The sequence below is a fragment of the Poecile atricapillus genome, chromosome 9, assembly GCF_030490865.1.
Source record: "Poecile atricapillus isolate bPoeAtr1 chromosome 9, bPoeAtr1.hap1, whole genome shotgun sequence".
In the NCBI taxonomy this organism is placed as follows: Eukaryota; Metazoa; Chordata; class Aves; order Passeriformes; family Paridae; genus Poecile; species Poecile atricapillus.
This window is the reverse complement of record NC_081257.1, coordinates 10,573,990-10,590,884: the sequence shown is the minus strand read 5'-3', so window position 1 is coordinate 10,590,884 and position 16,895 is coordinate 10,573,990. Positions and strand designations below refer to the sequence as shown.

At 37.6% G+C, this 16,895-nt stretch overlaps 1 protein-coding gene across 1 annotated transcript in view; it reads right to left on the bottom strand.

Annotated features, from left to right (window-relative positions):
• The window catches only part of CACNA1D (calcium voltage-gated channel subunit alpha1 D), a 166,893-nt gene that overhangs the window by 50,188 nt on the left and 99,810 nt on the right, over positions 1-16,895 (bottom strand). The window contains exons 13-24 of the mRNA XM_058844779.1: positions 16,178-16,338; positions 15,373-15,598; positions 15,021-15,228; positions 13,279-13,399; positions 12,171-12,285; positions 11,420-11,489; positions 10,760-10,829; positions 9,894-10,038; positions 8,276-8,405; positions 5,507-5,566; positions 1,330-1,436; positions 140-227 (exon numbers count right to left, since the gene is read on the bottom strand). Coding sequence (XP_058700762.1) covers positions 140-227; positions 1,330-1,436; positions 5,507-5,566; positions 8,276-8,405; positions 9,894-10,038; positions 10,760-10,829; positions 11,420-11,489; positions 12,171-12,285; positions 13,279-13,399; positions 15,021-15,228; positions 15,373-15,598; positions 16,178-16,338 — 1,501 coding nt within the window. The remainder of the gene's footprint in view (positions 1-139; positions 228-1,329; positions 1,437-5,506; positions 5,567-8,275; positions 8,406-9,893; positions 10,039-10,759; positions 10,830-11,419; positions 11,490-12,170; positions 12,286-13,278; positions 13,400-15,020; positions 15,229-15,372; positions 15,599-16,177; positions 16,339-16,895) is intronic.

The window sequence follows — 16,895 nt, the reverse complement described above, 5'->3', positions numbered from 1 at the left end:
TTTAAGAATCAGGAGCTGATTTCTGTCCTTGCTCTGTGGACTTCTGCAGACCATTTCTTGTTAGCAAGAATTTCTAACCTGAGGCAGGACTGAAGGATCAGGCCAACAGAAATATAACTTAAAAAATAAAAATAAACACCTTAAGTCCTTTTGCTCTGTTTATTGCCCTTAGAGGCCTCAAGACCCTTAAAACTCTGAGAATCTTCACGACTGAGATAGCACTTGATCTAGAAGAAAAAAAAAAAATATACTGTTACTGTTAAGGTAACTGATTGTATTACAGAATAACAATATCCTTGCAAATTCCTGAAATGTGAAATTCAAAAAAAAACCTCCAACTAGAACTCTCAAGATATGTATAAAAGGGGGTTTTTATTCTTTATTGATTCTTTATTATTAGAAAATAGTATCTATCTCCTAAATACCATAAGAATCATTTTGATTTCTGGAGCAAATTTGGAATTAACAGCTCAGAAGTTAACCTAAGGCTATAATGGCACAAAACAGTCCCCAAAGTATTTTTCCCCAAGTGTTGACAAGCTCTTTTGAAGACCCTGTGTAAATCCTGTAAATCAATGAATCCTTCCATTTCCAACTAACCTGAGATCAAAAGATCTCCAATGACTTTGATTTTCTCTGGTTAGGTAGCCAGGACTGCACTTTGAGGAAGGGTGCACAGTGTTTCAAAGAGCACCCTGTGGAACTGAAAGCTTGCTCAGTGGGAGCTCTGGTACCAGCAGGGTTCAGAGTGGGGAGCAGCTGCCTGACACCCTCCCCAGCTCTCTTCAAGTCACTAAGGCTTTCACAGATTATTTTTATTATGAAAAAAACTCTCAATGAATCCAGAGACACATTTAGACTCTTTTACTATGTTTAGTCTGACCAAACAAAACAAAACAAAAACCCTCTGCACAGCCACTTATAGTCCTGATTAAGGTACAACTTCTCTCCCCTCAAACACTGTCTAGTTCCATATCCCCACAGGTCAATTCTGAAAAACCAGGCTCATAAATTAGATTGCAGATGTGACAATAGCTCCAGAGAAGGGATTTAAACCTCCTGAAGCTCCAGGAAATACCTGCTGTACAGTGTCATGGTGATTCTCCCATTCTCTTGGTAATTGTGGGAAGTAGTAATTTGTTTCCAACCCATATTAGTAATGAATTACAACACTCTCCATGAAAAGCACTCCCTCTTGCCAGCCCCATCCCTGAGCACTGACACTGCACACCCACACACCATGGGGGAACAAAAGGAGCTGAAACACTGATTTCAGTATAAAACCCCAGAGCAAAAATAAATCGTTCAGATTATAAGTATAGTACTTACTGAATCCCAAATGATACCAGAGAAACGCCCACAACCAGCAAATCCAGCAAATTAAAATAATTCCTGCAGAAGGACCCTTTATGAAGGAATGCTCCAAAAGCTGTCATCTAAAAATAGAATTGTTACACACTTAGTCTATATTTCAATTTATTCAAAATCACATTTAGGCTGTTTACAAGACACTTGCCTAGAGTGTGAATGCATACAATACTATTTCACTTCCTAAAATCCTTTGAGATATAAAACAATCCCTCCATGATCAGTAAATCTTTCATTTAAATCAGAAAAATTCTGCTCAAGCAACATCAATAAATATGTTAATTGTTTCTGATGTCAACAAATGTTTTATTTTTTGTAAGAACAGATGAGGCTGAGCTGATTACCCTGAATTAACTTGGCCTTTTTTAAAAAAAAATTGCTAGTAAAAAACCATTTGAGATTTCCACATTTATTAAACTTTAGGGTCCAAATTCTGACTGCTAATTATTTGTGCTGTCTTAAGAACTGAAGGAGCTGAAAAGGTACTGCAAACACCTGAGAGTCGAGGCTGCTGCAGAAGCAGGACAAGGCTGTCCTAAGGCAGCATCACAAGGCTATTTAGCTTTGGCTTATGGGAAACATGAGTGGGTATCTTGGAATAACCTGGAACAGCCAATAGATGTTGTGCATTCTGTGGAATCAGAGGTCCCTCAATTTTGCTGGTCTGGGGGGAATATAAAGCATTGCTTTTCCTTTTGGAGTTTCTCTAAATTTTTTGTTTTCTGCCCCTATATTTGAATGAAAAAAGCTTATGAGGTGGATCTCGGATGCATCACTTGCAGGTCTCATTAGGAGTCAGTGATAGAGGCTCTATTAATTATGGCTGCAGCCAGCACCTGGGCATATAGTTTTGGGTATCACAAAGCTGAATTTGACTCCTAAATCCATTAGACTTCCTACCATAACTGTAAGTAAGTACCAGTTAAAAATTGCACATAGGAATCCAATTAAACCATTAGATGCACAGACTCACCAGCTGAAGAGAATATTGCATAAATCTTTCCATAGTTATGGATTAAGTCTGAAGCAATGTAACTAAAAACTCAGAAAAATAAGGATACCTCTGAAAAACACCTCGTAGTCAGCTCAGTCACATGAATTCTAATTTCTTCAGCCTCAGGATCCTCTTACAGAGCCTGAATACTGAGCTATTCCTTGTTTTCCACAGGTAAGAAAATCTGATGTCATCTAGAGAACATCCCATACTGACTGTGCATTTTAATCCCTTTACTTTCTACTCTGTTCCTCAAGGAGCAGGGAAGAGATTTCATTCACTTCCCCTCACAGCAGATTACTACAGCTTTCAAGACTGCTCCCCAATGTAGAACAGAGCTACAGGCAATGGGCATCTCAGGGCACTGCATCCCAATTCAGTGTGCAGATGTTTCCAGGCCTTCTGCACAGCAAACATCACCACCAGTAAAGGCTGTACCTCTCCAAAGGAAAGGTGCATTTTTTTTGGAATCAAAAATTAATTAATCTCCTTATTCTGTTGTTAGGCTCTCTTTTTCGTGATCAAAATACTAAATATTCCCAAAAGCTAGAAGATTAAAAATCCTAAAGCTTTAACCTATGCCATGGCATGAGACCTATAACATAGTTATAAAATTTCCATTAAATTAGCTCGTTCACTTACAGCTGTACAGAGCACATCTAAACTCATCAAAATCAGTGGGAGCTGAACACTAAAATAACCCTGAATACCAAACTAACATCTAGCTACAACTACACATTTACATTGCATATGATCTGAGCAGCACACAAAGTTTCATTTAACAACTCCCACAAAAATCAGATCAATAATTGACATTAAAGTACAGTGAGGTACCTATCTCCCCATCTTCACATGGAGACTCATACTTCCATCACCACAAATCCCAGCGGAAGCATTTGCTAGAGCTCTCTAATAAGTTTAAATGGTGTAGGATCAGCACAATAGGGGGAGGTAGAAAGCACAAATCCCTAACCTGACCTTTGCTCTGATGTTTTCACCTTTCCCAAATTGTCCAAACAGGACGACAAACTGAATTGCAGTGTCATGCAGGGATTACAGAAGAGAATTCTCAAATGCTTTAAAGTGATGTTGCAGCTCCTCTGTTATTCACAGCCTCGTTCATACCCCCAGCATTGTGCAATGTGGGAATCCCTGTTTGAGAGCAGTAACAGCAAGGGGGACTCCCTACGTGCTGAGAGTTATTCTGGTTTAATGCTTGTTTTGTACAAGTTTCTTCACTACATCTGACAATATTGCCTCTGCTTACCCTAATTTCAGTTTCTTATATTATTTTTGCCTGAAAATTAAGGAATACTATTGTTACTGCAGGTCAAGTTTTGAATTTTCTCCTTGCAGAACACACTCCTTCTGTACAGCTCAGATACCGTGGGAGGCACAGCAGAGGACATGGAGAGCCCCAGCCATAAGCAAGCAAAGCCAGAGTCTGAGACATGTTAGTAAAGCAGGCACAGTGTCTGTGTCAGCTCCTGACTGCCCACTGCATGTGTATGGTACAGTTTATTTTCCTTTACATGTAAATGCACTACAGAGCTTCCTGGAGAAACTAGGGTCAGAAGCATCAACATTTTTGGCTGTGATGTAGCTTCTTGTTTCCCTGTAATTTTTACAATTCCAGATTTCAGCAACCCAAGCTCTAGAGTTTCCTGCTTTCCTTGGATAGCTCATAAACTGCTCAGTGCCAAAATCTTTGCAGTTTGCAGGAATGTTGCTTTTCTTAACACATCCAGTTATGCCTCTTTATCCTGCTCTTTATAATTCCTCTGCCCCCTAGAAAAACACAAATGGAACTGCAGGAGCTGGAGAACCTGCTGCTCAGAGCATGTGGAAGTTTACTGACTCTCTTCTGCCACAGATATAATGGTAACATGTTTTTATGTCTTCTCATTCAGAGCTGGGAACTATTCCAATTTAATGCTACAGCTCTTTTCAATACTTCATTCTCTCCTTTAATTTGGCCTTTCTCTAGCAGGAAAACACCTGGATATTTATTTTTGTGTGCTACAAATAAGAATAATCAACTCTATAGCAAGCTTCTCACTGATGAAAATGTGAAATAAGGGGATAAACATTAAGCCTGGGAGAAAATTCACAAGCATAAAAATAGTCTTATTAGTTACAGTACAGCTTATCTTGTAAACAGCCCAAATATTGCACCAATTAGTATTAATCAAATTGCATTGTGAAGAGTATGCACAGCAATATGAGCAAAAGCTGGGAGAAGAGATTTTGTTAAGCTTAATCCTCAACTGGAAATGCATAGTTTATGTACAGATTCTTAGTGTGCCAGCAATCTTTAAGTGTATAAATCAGAGTTACTCAACCAAAAACTTGCAGTGAGAATAAGCACAGCATGAAACAATTATGAATCACGTGTAAATCTCTGAAAAAAAGTTTTTGCAATTTCCAATGAAAAAGTTTATTTCCTTGTTCAGCATTTTGTTTTATGTGAATGCAATTTTTGGTTATTTATCTTCTTTACCAGAGTAAGTCTTGTACACTGAAAATCTGAGTAACCCCAATAGATATTCTTAATAATCAGTACACAAACTATACATTAAAATACCAATTTTTGGCTCATGCATGGGTAATACATTTAAGCAAGCATAATTATGCCTGTCTGTGAATTTAAATGTATGCCCAAGATAAATGCAAAGTATCTTAGTGTGTAGATAGATAAATGCAAGATATCTTGCAAGCTCTATTGCAAGAAAATAGTTATCTACTATTTTAGCTCCGTGGATATAGTTCAGCAAAATAAATGAGAAATTACATGCTCCCTCCTTATAAGACTGATTATCTCTTTCAGAAATGCCAGAGCAAGGAGAAGGAAAAGCTCATGCGCAGTGTATTTTTCCCTTTTCTGACAACTGTAAGTTTAAAAAGGGTAAAAAATGAATTATCAAACTGATGTAATGATAAAAAATCAGCTTCTTCATGCACCCAATGGTAAAAAAATAACCAATCAAAACTATGAGGAACTGTCAAATTAAAAAATCCTCTAGTTTCAAAAAGTTTAGCTTTGATCGCTTAGAGAAAAGGCGAAGAACACTTCAAGTGCCTTTTCTTGGCAGGTGACACACAAGGAAAATCCTTTTAAACAAGCTTCCTTTAAAAACCTGTTACCTTCAAAATGATCTCAAATGTAAACATACTAGTGAAGACATAATCTGCATACCCTAGGATCTGGAAGGTAAACAAAAAGTTACAAACATTATTGCTAAAGCTGCTTTTGAGCTAACAAGGATCAATTAACAATGCATTACCTTTAACAGGATTTCAACAGTAAAGATGGCTGTGAAAGCATAGTCAAAGTAACCAAGTATCTGCAAGGTATAATACGTGCCACAGTAAGAAATCCATCTCTTAATAACTTTGACAACTTAGACCACATACACAACACCTGAATTAATCTAAGCAGATAGATGGAGAATTTAGACAAAGTAGTTTAAAATTCCAGCTACTGTGCAACCATTTTTATTTGCTTAAAAATTTAACAGATGCCACTGTGCTCAGGCATTAGATTTCACCCCTCAATAATTCACAGGACCCAGTAGGCAGCAATTTCTTTCAATTCAGACTTTCCTCTACCAGCTTTCACAGATACTTTCTTCAGCCTTTAGCAGAGATACAGAATCTTAAACGAAGAATAAATACTTATTAATAATTTTACCAAAGTATTGCATCACAAAATAAAATTTCAGTGGTTGCTTCTAGAGTGCAGATCATCCCACATTCTGCTACATTATATTGCTCCTGTATAGGCTTGCCTAGAGTGCCACAAAGCAAATTAATTAATAACTAATCACTTAAAATCAACGCCACAACCCTTTTTCCTTGGAGTGGGAAGAGAGAGCAGTGATTTATTTGTAGGAAATCTAAAAGAACCCACAGGAGTTGCACAGTGATATGAAATTTCTGAGCGGATTGTGGCTGTAGGATTGACCTCACTGCTGTCCACATGAACAGGATTTTCAGAAGCACCCAGAGTTGTGGTCACATCACTAACACCAAAATAAGTGAACTGCAGGAGGCTGAGAGTTTAGTCTCAAGGATCCAGCAATCCACCTAGCCAACAGTTGTGCACAAAAACCTCTTTCCCTGGGTTCAGCAACTAAAGAAGTAGGAAGGAGAAATAAAATCAAGAGACAGCACACAAAGAAATTAGCCATACTAGATCAAATAAAAATAAATAATTTTCCCCCATACTCCACTGAATATTCCATTCTTCTGTCCTTTGGTGTGGCTGAAAAAATAGGCAAATATTAAAGCCATTTGGCAAAGTTTAATCAGTAACCAATTCACTATAGAATTAAAATAAAATATTTAAAGGCATTCCAGTTTGTAAACTTTCATTCTGTTGCTGATCTGGCTGATGGAAGGAATGTGAAAAGAAAATTATGCAGGCCTGAGGCATCTGAGAGTACTTACAACAAAAGGGCAACGCCTTCCTGAAATCCCTCACACATTCTGTGCCCCAAACAGAAATAATATTTTCAGTTACCAACCACTCTCCACTTACATTTTCCTAATGCTTCTCTAGTTACAAATACAATTATCAGCCCTTGAAGCCATTTCTATAATAACAATTTCAGTATTCTCCACCAGCTCTCTCTTTTTCCTACCCATTAGTGTGATTTATTTATAGGATTACATTGGTCCAGCTTTATAGATATGGGAAGTACACTGCTCTGCTGAATAGTGCATGAAGAGTGTCTTTGTGCTTTGGCCTCTTTTTACCTCTGGAGAAAGTTTCAGCTTTTAGCAAGTGTTTCTCTAACTCTGTAACAATCCCTACAGATCACTTTGTGTCTAAATCAGGAGATGGCTGAAAGTTCTGTCAAAGCATCCCCAAAGTCCCCATGGACTTTGCCAAGTTGCACCATCTCAGCTATTTCCTACCAAATCTAAAGAAAATCCAACTCACAGGAACGTGAGAGTTTTTCTACACAGCTCATACAAGTGCAACAAGGTTAATAAAATCCATGGTCAGGAGAGTGGATTTATTTTTGTTTCTCTGTCTAATAATTGTGCATTTGAGTAACAGTTAACTCTTTCACTAGATTAAGCACTTAAAATGTGGGATTGGGGAATTTGTTCTGGGAGAACACAAGTGTTTAGTCCCCACATAAACTACAATGTTATTGAGTAATAGAGACAGTATTGAAATTAATGGTTTTTAGGCTGAAATGGCATTTTTCTCTGAATCAAGGCAAGAGCTGGGATCAGATCCTCCTCTTACAGATGAGTTTAGAAAACAGTGAGATTTGTTTCATTTCTGAGGCAGCAAATCAGAAATCCAAATATCTTCGAGTCCAATGTGGGGGTACCTCAAACCCCTCAGAGTGGCCACAGAAACTTCTCTGAGAGAGGAGGGAGCAGCCTTATGAACCCCTGCACTCACTAACAGAGGGACACTCCAGTGCCCCAAGGCCACATAACACAGTCAATGAAGAGAGGACACACCAGAGTCTGTTCCAAACATGATAAACAGTGAGAATTTTAACTGGCATTTTTACATCAGCATAAAAACCCTGTGAGGCAATAAGAGTGATTCAGGAATTGTACATCAGGTACTCCAGCTGCAAAGTAGGAAAAAATATGAAAATTATAGATGTTATATTCAGCTTGAAAATAGTTTATCCTGATATATTTATAGTCACAGAAAAAGCATTATGTAAACAATAAACACTTCTAATACTGATGATGTTCCATCAATAAAGTTAATTATCTTTAATGATTTATGCTTCTTAGAGCAAAAGGAAAACAAATGTATAGCTTGAAAAAGGAGAAAGAATGTTTTTTAACATGAAAATTAAAAACCAGGCACTGTGCCCAAGGGATTGTATCCTGTGAGGGTGTATTTATCTTCAGACATAAAAATGAAGGGCTTACATTATTTCGAAAAGAGTGGCTGCGAATTGGATCTTCTGCTGCTAAGGAAACACTGCTCAGCATGATGAAGACGAGGATGAGATTGGTAAAGATGTGGTGATTGATAAGTCTGTGGCATCCCACTCGAATTCTAAAGAGGAGATACAAAAATACCCCATTTTTGCACACAGAATTCAGCAGACAGTTAATACACAACATGTTTTCTGTTACTCTGCCAACACCTATGGAACAGAGCAACAATCAGTAGTTAGAAGCGATGAGACTGCTGAAGCCATTGGGCTGATTCCTCAGAATGTAAATAAATTCAAAATCCAATTCACCCATGGTGAAGATGCACATAGAGCAATCTGGGAGGGCTTGGTTTCCATTGGGTTATGAACACCACATGTTCCAGGGCTTGTAGCACTGTGCAGGTGCAGTCACAGGCCAGAGAGACCAAGGCTACACAATAAATCATTCCAGATCCCCAATTCAATTTGATTCTTACTAAAGTTGTCAAAATTACTCATCTTGTGAGATGCTGCTTTGGCTGCAGATCTCATTATGCTGCTTAGGACTCAACTCAAATCAGAATCTCCATGAAGATTTTCTTCTAGAATTACAGGACAAGTGGGTGTTGAAGGCTGCAGAGCTGTCAGGCTTTAGCCACATGACATGAAGTGTAACTGTGCATATGCTTAGAGTCACTGAGCCCTAGGTAATCACAAATACAGAGCAGGTTTGGGATTAAACTGACAAAATTAAACTGACTAACATTGAAGTTATCTAAATTCTGCTGAAGACTCAGACGGTTCTTGGCTAAATTTTTTTCTCCTGTTATTAAGTAGATGACTGGAGTGTGGTGGATCTTAATTAAGCAAATTGGCCATTTCAGACCAAGAATCCACAGTGTTCGTTGAAGCTGAAAGCAATTTGAAGTTTTCAACAAATTTAGTGATTTTGCATCCAAAATATTTTATCTTCATCATCTTCTAAACTTGATAGCCTCTACCACTGAAAGGCAGCATTCTCCCATGCCAAATAAATATTAAGTAAGGACTTCTACTGACTAGTCAAGCTTGCTGTCCTTACCAGTGTAGAACTCCAAATGCTCTGGAGTTAGACTAAGTGGTGAAAGATTCCACTGCCTCCCTAAAATCCAACTATTACAGTTCTTGATTTTTTAAAATTTTTGTCTTTATCTTTGATACTTGTTTGAATCTGGGAAATGCTGTTGCCCTAAGAAGAAAATATACAACCTTTCCCCTGCTTTTCACTTTTTCTGTTTTCTCCTCCACAAAGGTTACTAGGGTTATTAGAAATTGTCTCATGCAGAAGATGTCCAGATCTTTTATATCCAGTGACTAACATAGTACATAGATAAAACACCTTAAAGGGAACTTTCCAGACATATGAGAACTGAGAATATATGTACAAAATGTAATTTTGTGGTAAGTAAAATAATATATTTGTCAAATTCTTCTTATTTACCATGTCAATCAGAAAATTTTAGGAGGAAAGCCAATCCCTTTTCTGTTGAAGACACTAGATTTCTACTCCTGATCTCCCTGGAAGGAGCTCTGTTACTTCACTGCTAAACATTGATGTCTAAACCAGTATTTTTCAAAGTTATATTTACGGGTTGGTGCTGCTGAAAATGAAGAAGGCACTCCCTTCAGGGATCGGTGTTATCTTCTCCTTCATGTTGAGCTCTGATATTCTACGGGGACGTGGGCCTGCTGGTACCTCTGGTTCCTCCTCCTCATCTTCTTCATCTTCACCCACTGTAAATTAAACATTATTTTTATTATAAACTAAAAAACACCGAGGTTTTGTTCATAACAGCAGAAAAGCATAGCTTATATGACAATACACATGGCTTGTAGGAAATATATATTCATAGCATGACTCTAAAAATCTAGAAACCAGAATGTAAACATCCAAATGTTGTCACAAGCTCTCCCACAGGCTGTGGGTGTGGGCATGCATGCCCTGAGTGCATGAAGAGGCTTTGCTGCTCCTCAGCAGCCTCACCTGGGCACTCCTCTGGAGCCCCAGCTCAGCCCCTGACAGCCTGTCCATGCCTGAGCTCTGCTCTGGGTGAGCACTGCCTGCTCAAAATTCAGGACAGATTTCTGTGACATGCATCCAGACAATCAGGCAGAACTGATTTTTAGATAAGTATGTTCACTGGGCCAAGAAAAAATTGACCAAACATCATCAGCCATGGAATGTCCTCTTTTGCCAAATGTTTCAGAGAAGTTTAGCATTTGCTCTCCCATCCAGAGTGTTCCCAAAACAGTCCTGAGGCTCACAATATTAACTCTCAAATGCTGCTTGTACTCTCTAGGAAGCTCCAGGAAAAGATAATGCTTAGAACCATTTATCCACTAATAAAAGAGCACAACTTCACAGACTCCAAAGGAATTGATTCAGTGTTCACCAAGAGCAAAAGTTTAGGATATTTTAGCAAACAAATGTGTTTCTAGCTGGGTATTCACATACCTGGTACATCACAGGGGGGATAGGGATCTTTATCCTCATCCTCTCCTTCTCCATATTCGCCAATTGTCACCTACACCAATGAAAGGGGTGCACAGGAAGAAAAGTAAATTTAATACAGAGTGCAAAGCCCACAGGAAGCAAACCAAATAAGCCTCTGAAGTCAGAGAAGTAAGTTTTCTGAAGCAGAGTAACTTGGGAACATAGGAGCGCTAACATTTTATTTTTTTTTTTCAAAAATTATGTTTCTAAAGTATCCACATTTTCTGGCTGTGTAAATCACAAGAAGAATAGAACCAACACACTTTGATAAAAGCTACCAAGAATGTTTGAACATAAGAGTTTATCATTCACTCATCTCATTCGATTTATCAAGCAAAATACCTACAGGGATCCTAAAAATTTCACATTTTTCTAACATTCACTATTTTGTTCTCTAAGAGTTTCCCTTCCACTCTCAGGATATCCTGGAACCAAAAGGGTTTTTCTGGTTTAAGATATACTGTGAGGATGCAAAGCATCAAAACTAAGTTTCCTTTGCCTGGAAAAAATGTAGGGATGATTGGCTCATAAAAGAAATAGTAAAATGCACAATACAAAATAGTCCCTAGAAAAATCAGTAACATTGCTTCTTAGAAAAGAGACAAGTTTTAGTATAAACACCTTACTATCCTTGGGCTTCTTTTGATCACCTTCTGACTTCTCACTTTTTTTATTTTCCAGACTCTCCTTTCTATAAAACAATACAAAAACAATTACAATGCATGCCATGTAAAGACAGACAATTTTAAGTGAACTATACCAATTTTATGAAAAGTTGAAAGCCTAATAATAAAATATTTGAAATATTTTTTACAGCTGCAGGTGTCAGAGCAATAAAATCTACTGCATTTGAATGCAATGATCCATTTAAAAGATTATGATTTTGAATACAATTCCAGAGGCTAATCCCTAAAATATTCAATGCATGATCATTACTCCTTTCTAGAGGGATAAACTGTGCCCTTGGACTCATACAAACAACTTTCATTGACTTCAGCAGGCTTGCACTGATTTCAAAAGGTTTTCTACTTGTCTATATAAGGCTTAGAGAACTGATTCCACAGGGAGCTCTGCACTGTTGTGGCAACAACAGATAAATTATTGTGCTAATTGCACAATAAATCCTACTGTTGCAATGTTTAAATATCAGTAGGTTTATCACTACATTCTTAATTCACCTCAATTACTACCTTTTATCTAAAATCATACTGTTTGTCTATAATTCTAGTGTCTACACAAACCCTCTTATTTTTTCCTGAATCCTGCACATTTTGAAGATGGTAAAGATACTCATATTAAAAAATCCTTATGGAAGAATTCAACACCCTCCTCCCTCCCTGTCCTGCTGGTTCAACATGCCCATCTATTTTACCTTGCATTCTTTTTCCTTTCCTTTTCTTCAGCTTCTTCTTTCTGAGCTGTATTTAGACTTTCAGCATCTGCCAAGTTATCCACAGCAATGGCCAAGAAGACATTTAGCAAGATATCTATTTCAAATCATTTTAAGGACATTGTGCCTTACCATACTTGTGTGGTTTATTATCAGCATAAACACTGACAATGTGAGAGATACAAAACACATGTTCCCAACCTACAGCGTGGAGATTTGTGTGGTGCAAATAACACCCATTTAATGGACCAGACTGATACTGGCTGTAAAGTGAGCAGAGATCCATTAGGGTCACGGGTTTTAAAATAGCAGAATGCTTGAGGTATTTTTTTTTTAAATAAATGAAATTCAACTTCATGCTAGCCTGAGCAATCCCAAATATGAAATTGTCTATTATACGTGAAGACTATTCAGGCATTTTGAAAAATTCATTTTTATAATGCACTGTCTTCATGTCTACAACAATCTATATCAAATTCAGTTCTTCAGTCCATATCAGTTAATCACAAATACCGATACAAATACCATGTAATGCAGAAAAATATAATGGTTTTGCCATTTCATCACCTCCTGACCTTTTAAGAACTTCTGGGAACGGCAGTAGTTTGTTTCTACATGGGGCCAAGGAAGGATTTCCAGATGGCTAAAGGCAGGGAATGGGAATGTTCCAGCAGTCCCAGTGTGTGTGCCCTGGACGGAGCTCACAGAGCTGCCCAAGCACTGGGGACGGACTCGGTGACGCTGCCCCACGGAGTGGGCTCCAGCAGGCAGGGCCAGGCTGTGCTCCCAGGGAAGGAAAAAAGAAAATATTCCCTGCTTTCTGCCCTGCTGGTGGCTGGAGATGGCCTGGAGATCACTGACACTCATTCCTCAGGGAACGGGACACAAATCTATTTAATCTATCTACCACAAATCTATTTAATCTATCTACCACAAATCTATTTAATCTATCTACCACAAATCTATTTAAAGGCTCGGCACATGCAGAGAGCACTTGCCCATGGCCGTGTACCCCCTCCCAGAGGGATTTTGTTGATGTCCCTGGCACACAGCCCCACCCAGAGATGTTTCCAGGCAGTGTAAAGGATACAGTTACCACAGATGAAGAGGATAATGAAATATATACAGACGATCATGCCTGAGGATGAGGGACCACCGTATGCCATTATGCCATCATACATGACAGCATTCCAGTCTTCACCTGTTAGGATCTAAGGAGCAGATATTAGGAGGTAGTAAATTAATTAATTAGGTAGTAAATCAGCATCAAAAGCAAACAAAGAAACACATTTCCTCTGACCACACAACACAGCTAACCCACCGTATGCATAAAGCAATATCATGTTCTTTTCATGCATTGTTTTAAAATTCCCATTTAAACAAACATCTCCTGAAAGCTTGGGTTTAACTTTTATTTCTGTGCTATGCATTTATATGACTGAAAATGCAAATTTTCAAAGGTAAAAATAATAAAAATGAAATTTAATTGAAATGTTATTGATCTTGGAAAGCCAAAGAGCCCTGGTTTTCAGTAATGCCACATATGTAGCAATGCCAAGAAATGTCTATAACTTAAAAATCAAGTTAGTATATGTTTTAAAGTTCCTTTTTTCTTCTTTTTTTAATACTGGCCAAAAATCTGTACTATGATAAAAATTCTAAGTATTGCAATGCAGGCTTTATAGGCACTCCTTAGATTTTTAACTAGCTTCTTAAAAATTATAAGTTCCATTCTGAGGAAACATGTACTATTCATTCTCCTTGCATTATTTCTAAAAATTAAATGGTTGTTTAACAAAATTAAATGCACGCCACTTTCTGAAATTCATTTTTGGAGAGCTAAACTTATCCAGCTAATTTTCATTGCTGCTGAGAACCTAACAGGTTGGTTGCTCCTGTGTGCCTTCTAAAACTGAAGGAATCTCCATTCCTTTTAAAATGAGACAGCCTAAAATCCAAATAAAATCTAACTCAGCTGAATTGGAAAGTAAAGCTTTAAGTTTTTCTAGGGGCAATGTCAGATGAAATGTGAACACTCCTCCCCATAAGGAAATGTCTCATTAATATTTCCTTATCCTGAAATTAAGGGGAAAGATTTTCTGCTTGCTCTGGGTAGCCACCAGATAAGACTTCCCCCAAAAATCCAGGAAGTTGACACCAAGGTGAATCCTGCAGGGCCAGCTTTTAACTCTCTCCTACAATGGCTGAAACCAAATATTGTGGCAATGTACACAAGCAAGTGTGAAAATGGCGAGCAAGACAAAACCAAATAGCCTAATCCAGTATCCAAACTGGGAAAATAAATTTTAAAAAAGCATCACGAATAAGTGAAAAGTAAATTCTAAGTATGTCCCTACCATTTCACAAGTAGCAGACAACTTTGCCTTAAGATTTTAATAAAATCTGGCCTAATTAAGAAAGAAATTAATGCTTATTTTTATTTTATAGTGACATGACCCCTATGTAAATCTGTACTATTTAAAGGCTTATTATTTTTTCTTGCTTGAGAACAGCTGGAATGAAGTTAAAGAAAAGAATTTGACCAAAATAAATATAACACTCCACCTCTTTTTCTAGTCATGTGTTTGATGGATGAAGAAGATTTAACTCTATGAAGTAACATGACAGCTATGTTGCATAGATAGATCAAAGATATGAAACAAATGGTACAAATGGTGCAAAGTTACCAGAGTACTGAATTTAATGAGCAGAATGCTACTTAAAGTAAACTGAATAAATAGTATTCATGGTTTTCTTTTCAGGCAACATGATCACTTAAACAGTTTTGTTGATCAGAGGTACAATGTCTCGTACGGCATGAAAGAAAGTTACCTGGAATACAGTTAAAAGGGCTTGTGGAAAATTATCGAAGGTGCTCCGTTTTGTTTGAGTTTCATCAAAATTAAATTTGCCTCCAAACAGCTGCATTCCAAGCAACGAGAAGATTATGATGAAGAGGAAAAGCAGAAGCAACAGTGAAGCAATGGACTTCATTGAGTTTAACAAGGATGCTACCAAGTTGCTCAGGGATGCCCAGTGCCTATAAATTAAAATGCGTGTGTTAACACACACCAAAAAAACCCCAAACAAAATAGTAAAAGAGCAGTGCATGATGAAGTATTACAAAACAATTGCTGATCACTCTTCAGCTATCCTTAGAATTAGCAGTATTAGATAATCTTACCTTGTTACTTTAAATATACGCAGGAGACGAACACAGCGAAACACTGAAATTCCAAGGGGTGACATAATTTCCAACTCCACCAAAATGGTTTCAACAATGCCACCACAAACAACGAAGCAATCAAAGCGGTTAAAGAGAGAAACAAAATAGGCCTGTAGGCCCAAGCTGTACATCTTTACTAACATTTCACAGGTGAATAAAGCCAGAAGAACTTTATTTGCGATATCTGGAACAAAATATTAAAGAAAAAAAGGTTCTGAATTGCCACATAGATTCAATTTTATTTTAACACATTAGTACGATACTTTCTATATGAGTTTGCAGCTTTTTGCTTAAAAAGGAAGTACTGCTTTTTTTATATTGGACTGTATTTAATGCTTAAGTGGCAAAAGTTACACAAGGATGTAAAGATTCCTGCCAGCTATAAACTATTCATCTTCCCAATCTGTTGTGCAGTTCACGGTTCCTGAGCTCACAGCTTGAGTCCACACTGTAACTGAAGCAACCAGCCCACAGCAAGTTCTGCTGTGCCAGTTCCCATTTCCTCCTTATCTTTCAAGCACAGTTTCATTATAAAAGTACAGGTATTTACAATTTAGCATTGTCAGGTCTGTGCTGCTGTGTTACTAAGCTGTGTTACAGCTATGGAAATCAAAGACCACACTCAGTCATTTCTTTTATCTCCCTCTGGCTGGGCTGAATATCCTTCAGACAGCAAACAACGAAATGGCAAAGTACAAAAGTTGCCACTGATGGAACGCAACTATCCATAGTCAAGATCAGGACAAATAATATTTGACTGTACCTTGGATCTGGGTCAGCCAGTCAGGTTGATTGTAATGCTCTGATGAGATAGTTAACGTGTTCAAAAAGACCAAGACAATAACAAGCCAATAAAATGTGACAGATTTTACTGCAGCCCTACATTTTCTTCTGTTAAAGCGGTTCCAGCGACGCCAGCGCCGACTGAAAGTTCAAATAAAAATAAATTTATTATTATAAGGAAATAATTAAGGAGAGTTTCCTCTGTGTAGAAAACAAGTGCAATTGTCTATGTGTGAGCAGGTGTATTTTCACAAATTGGGTATAATACTTCAAAAGCCGTGTAAATCATTACCAGTTGCAGATTAGGGACTGCTAATGTCTTATTCCTTTCTTTATCCTTCCTTATAGATTTTTAAATGTCAACCACACGATTTGGAGACTCCAATTGCCTGGGACATAATTAGATTAAACTGCATTTAATATTTCAGTGAGTAACAAAATACATCTATCTTTCCAAGGCCCCATACACTTAATAGCAATAAAGAAAAGTCAATGAGTCAACTCAGAATTCAAATTGAACTCAGTCTAAAAATGTAGGTTTTGTGTTAAACTACAAAGAGAATTCTGGCAGGATTGAAGAGAATAGGAATGCTGAGGTCATCTCTTAGAAATCTACCCTATAACATCAGAAGTCTTCTTCAGTAATTCCTAGATATTTCTACTGATGTGCTGTGAAATTGTGTCAGTGGGCAAATGTC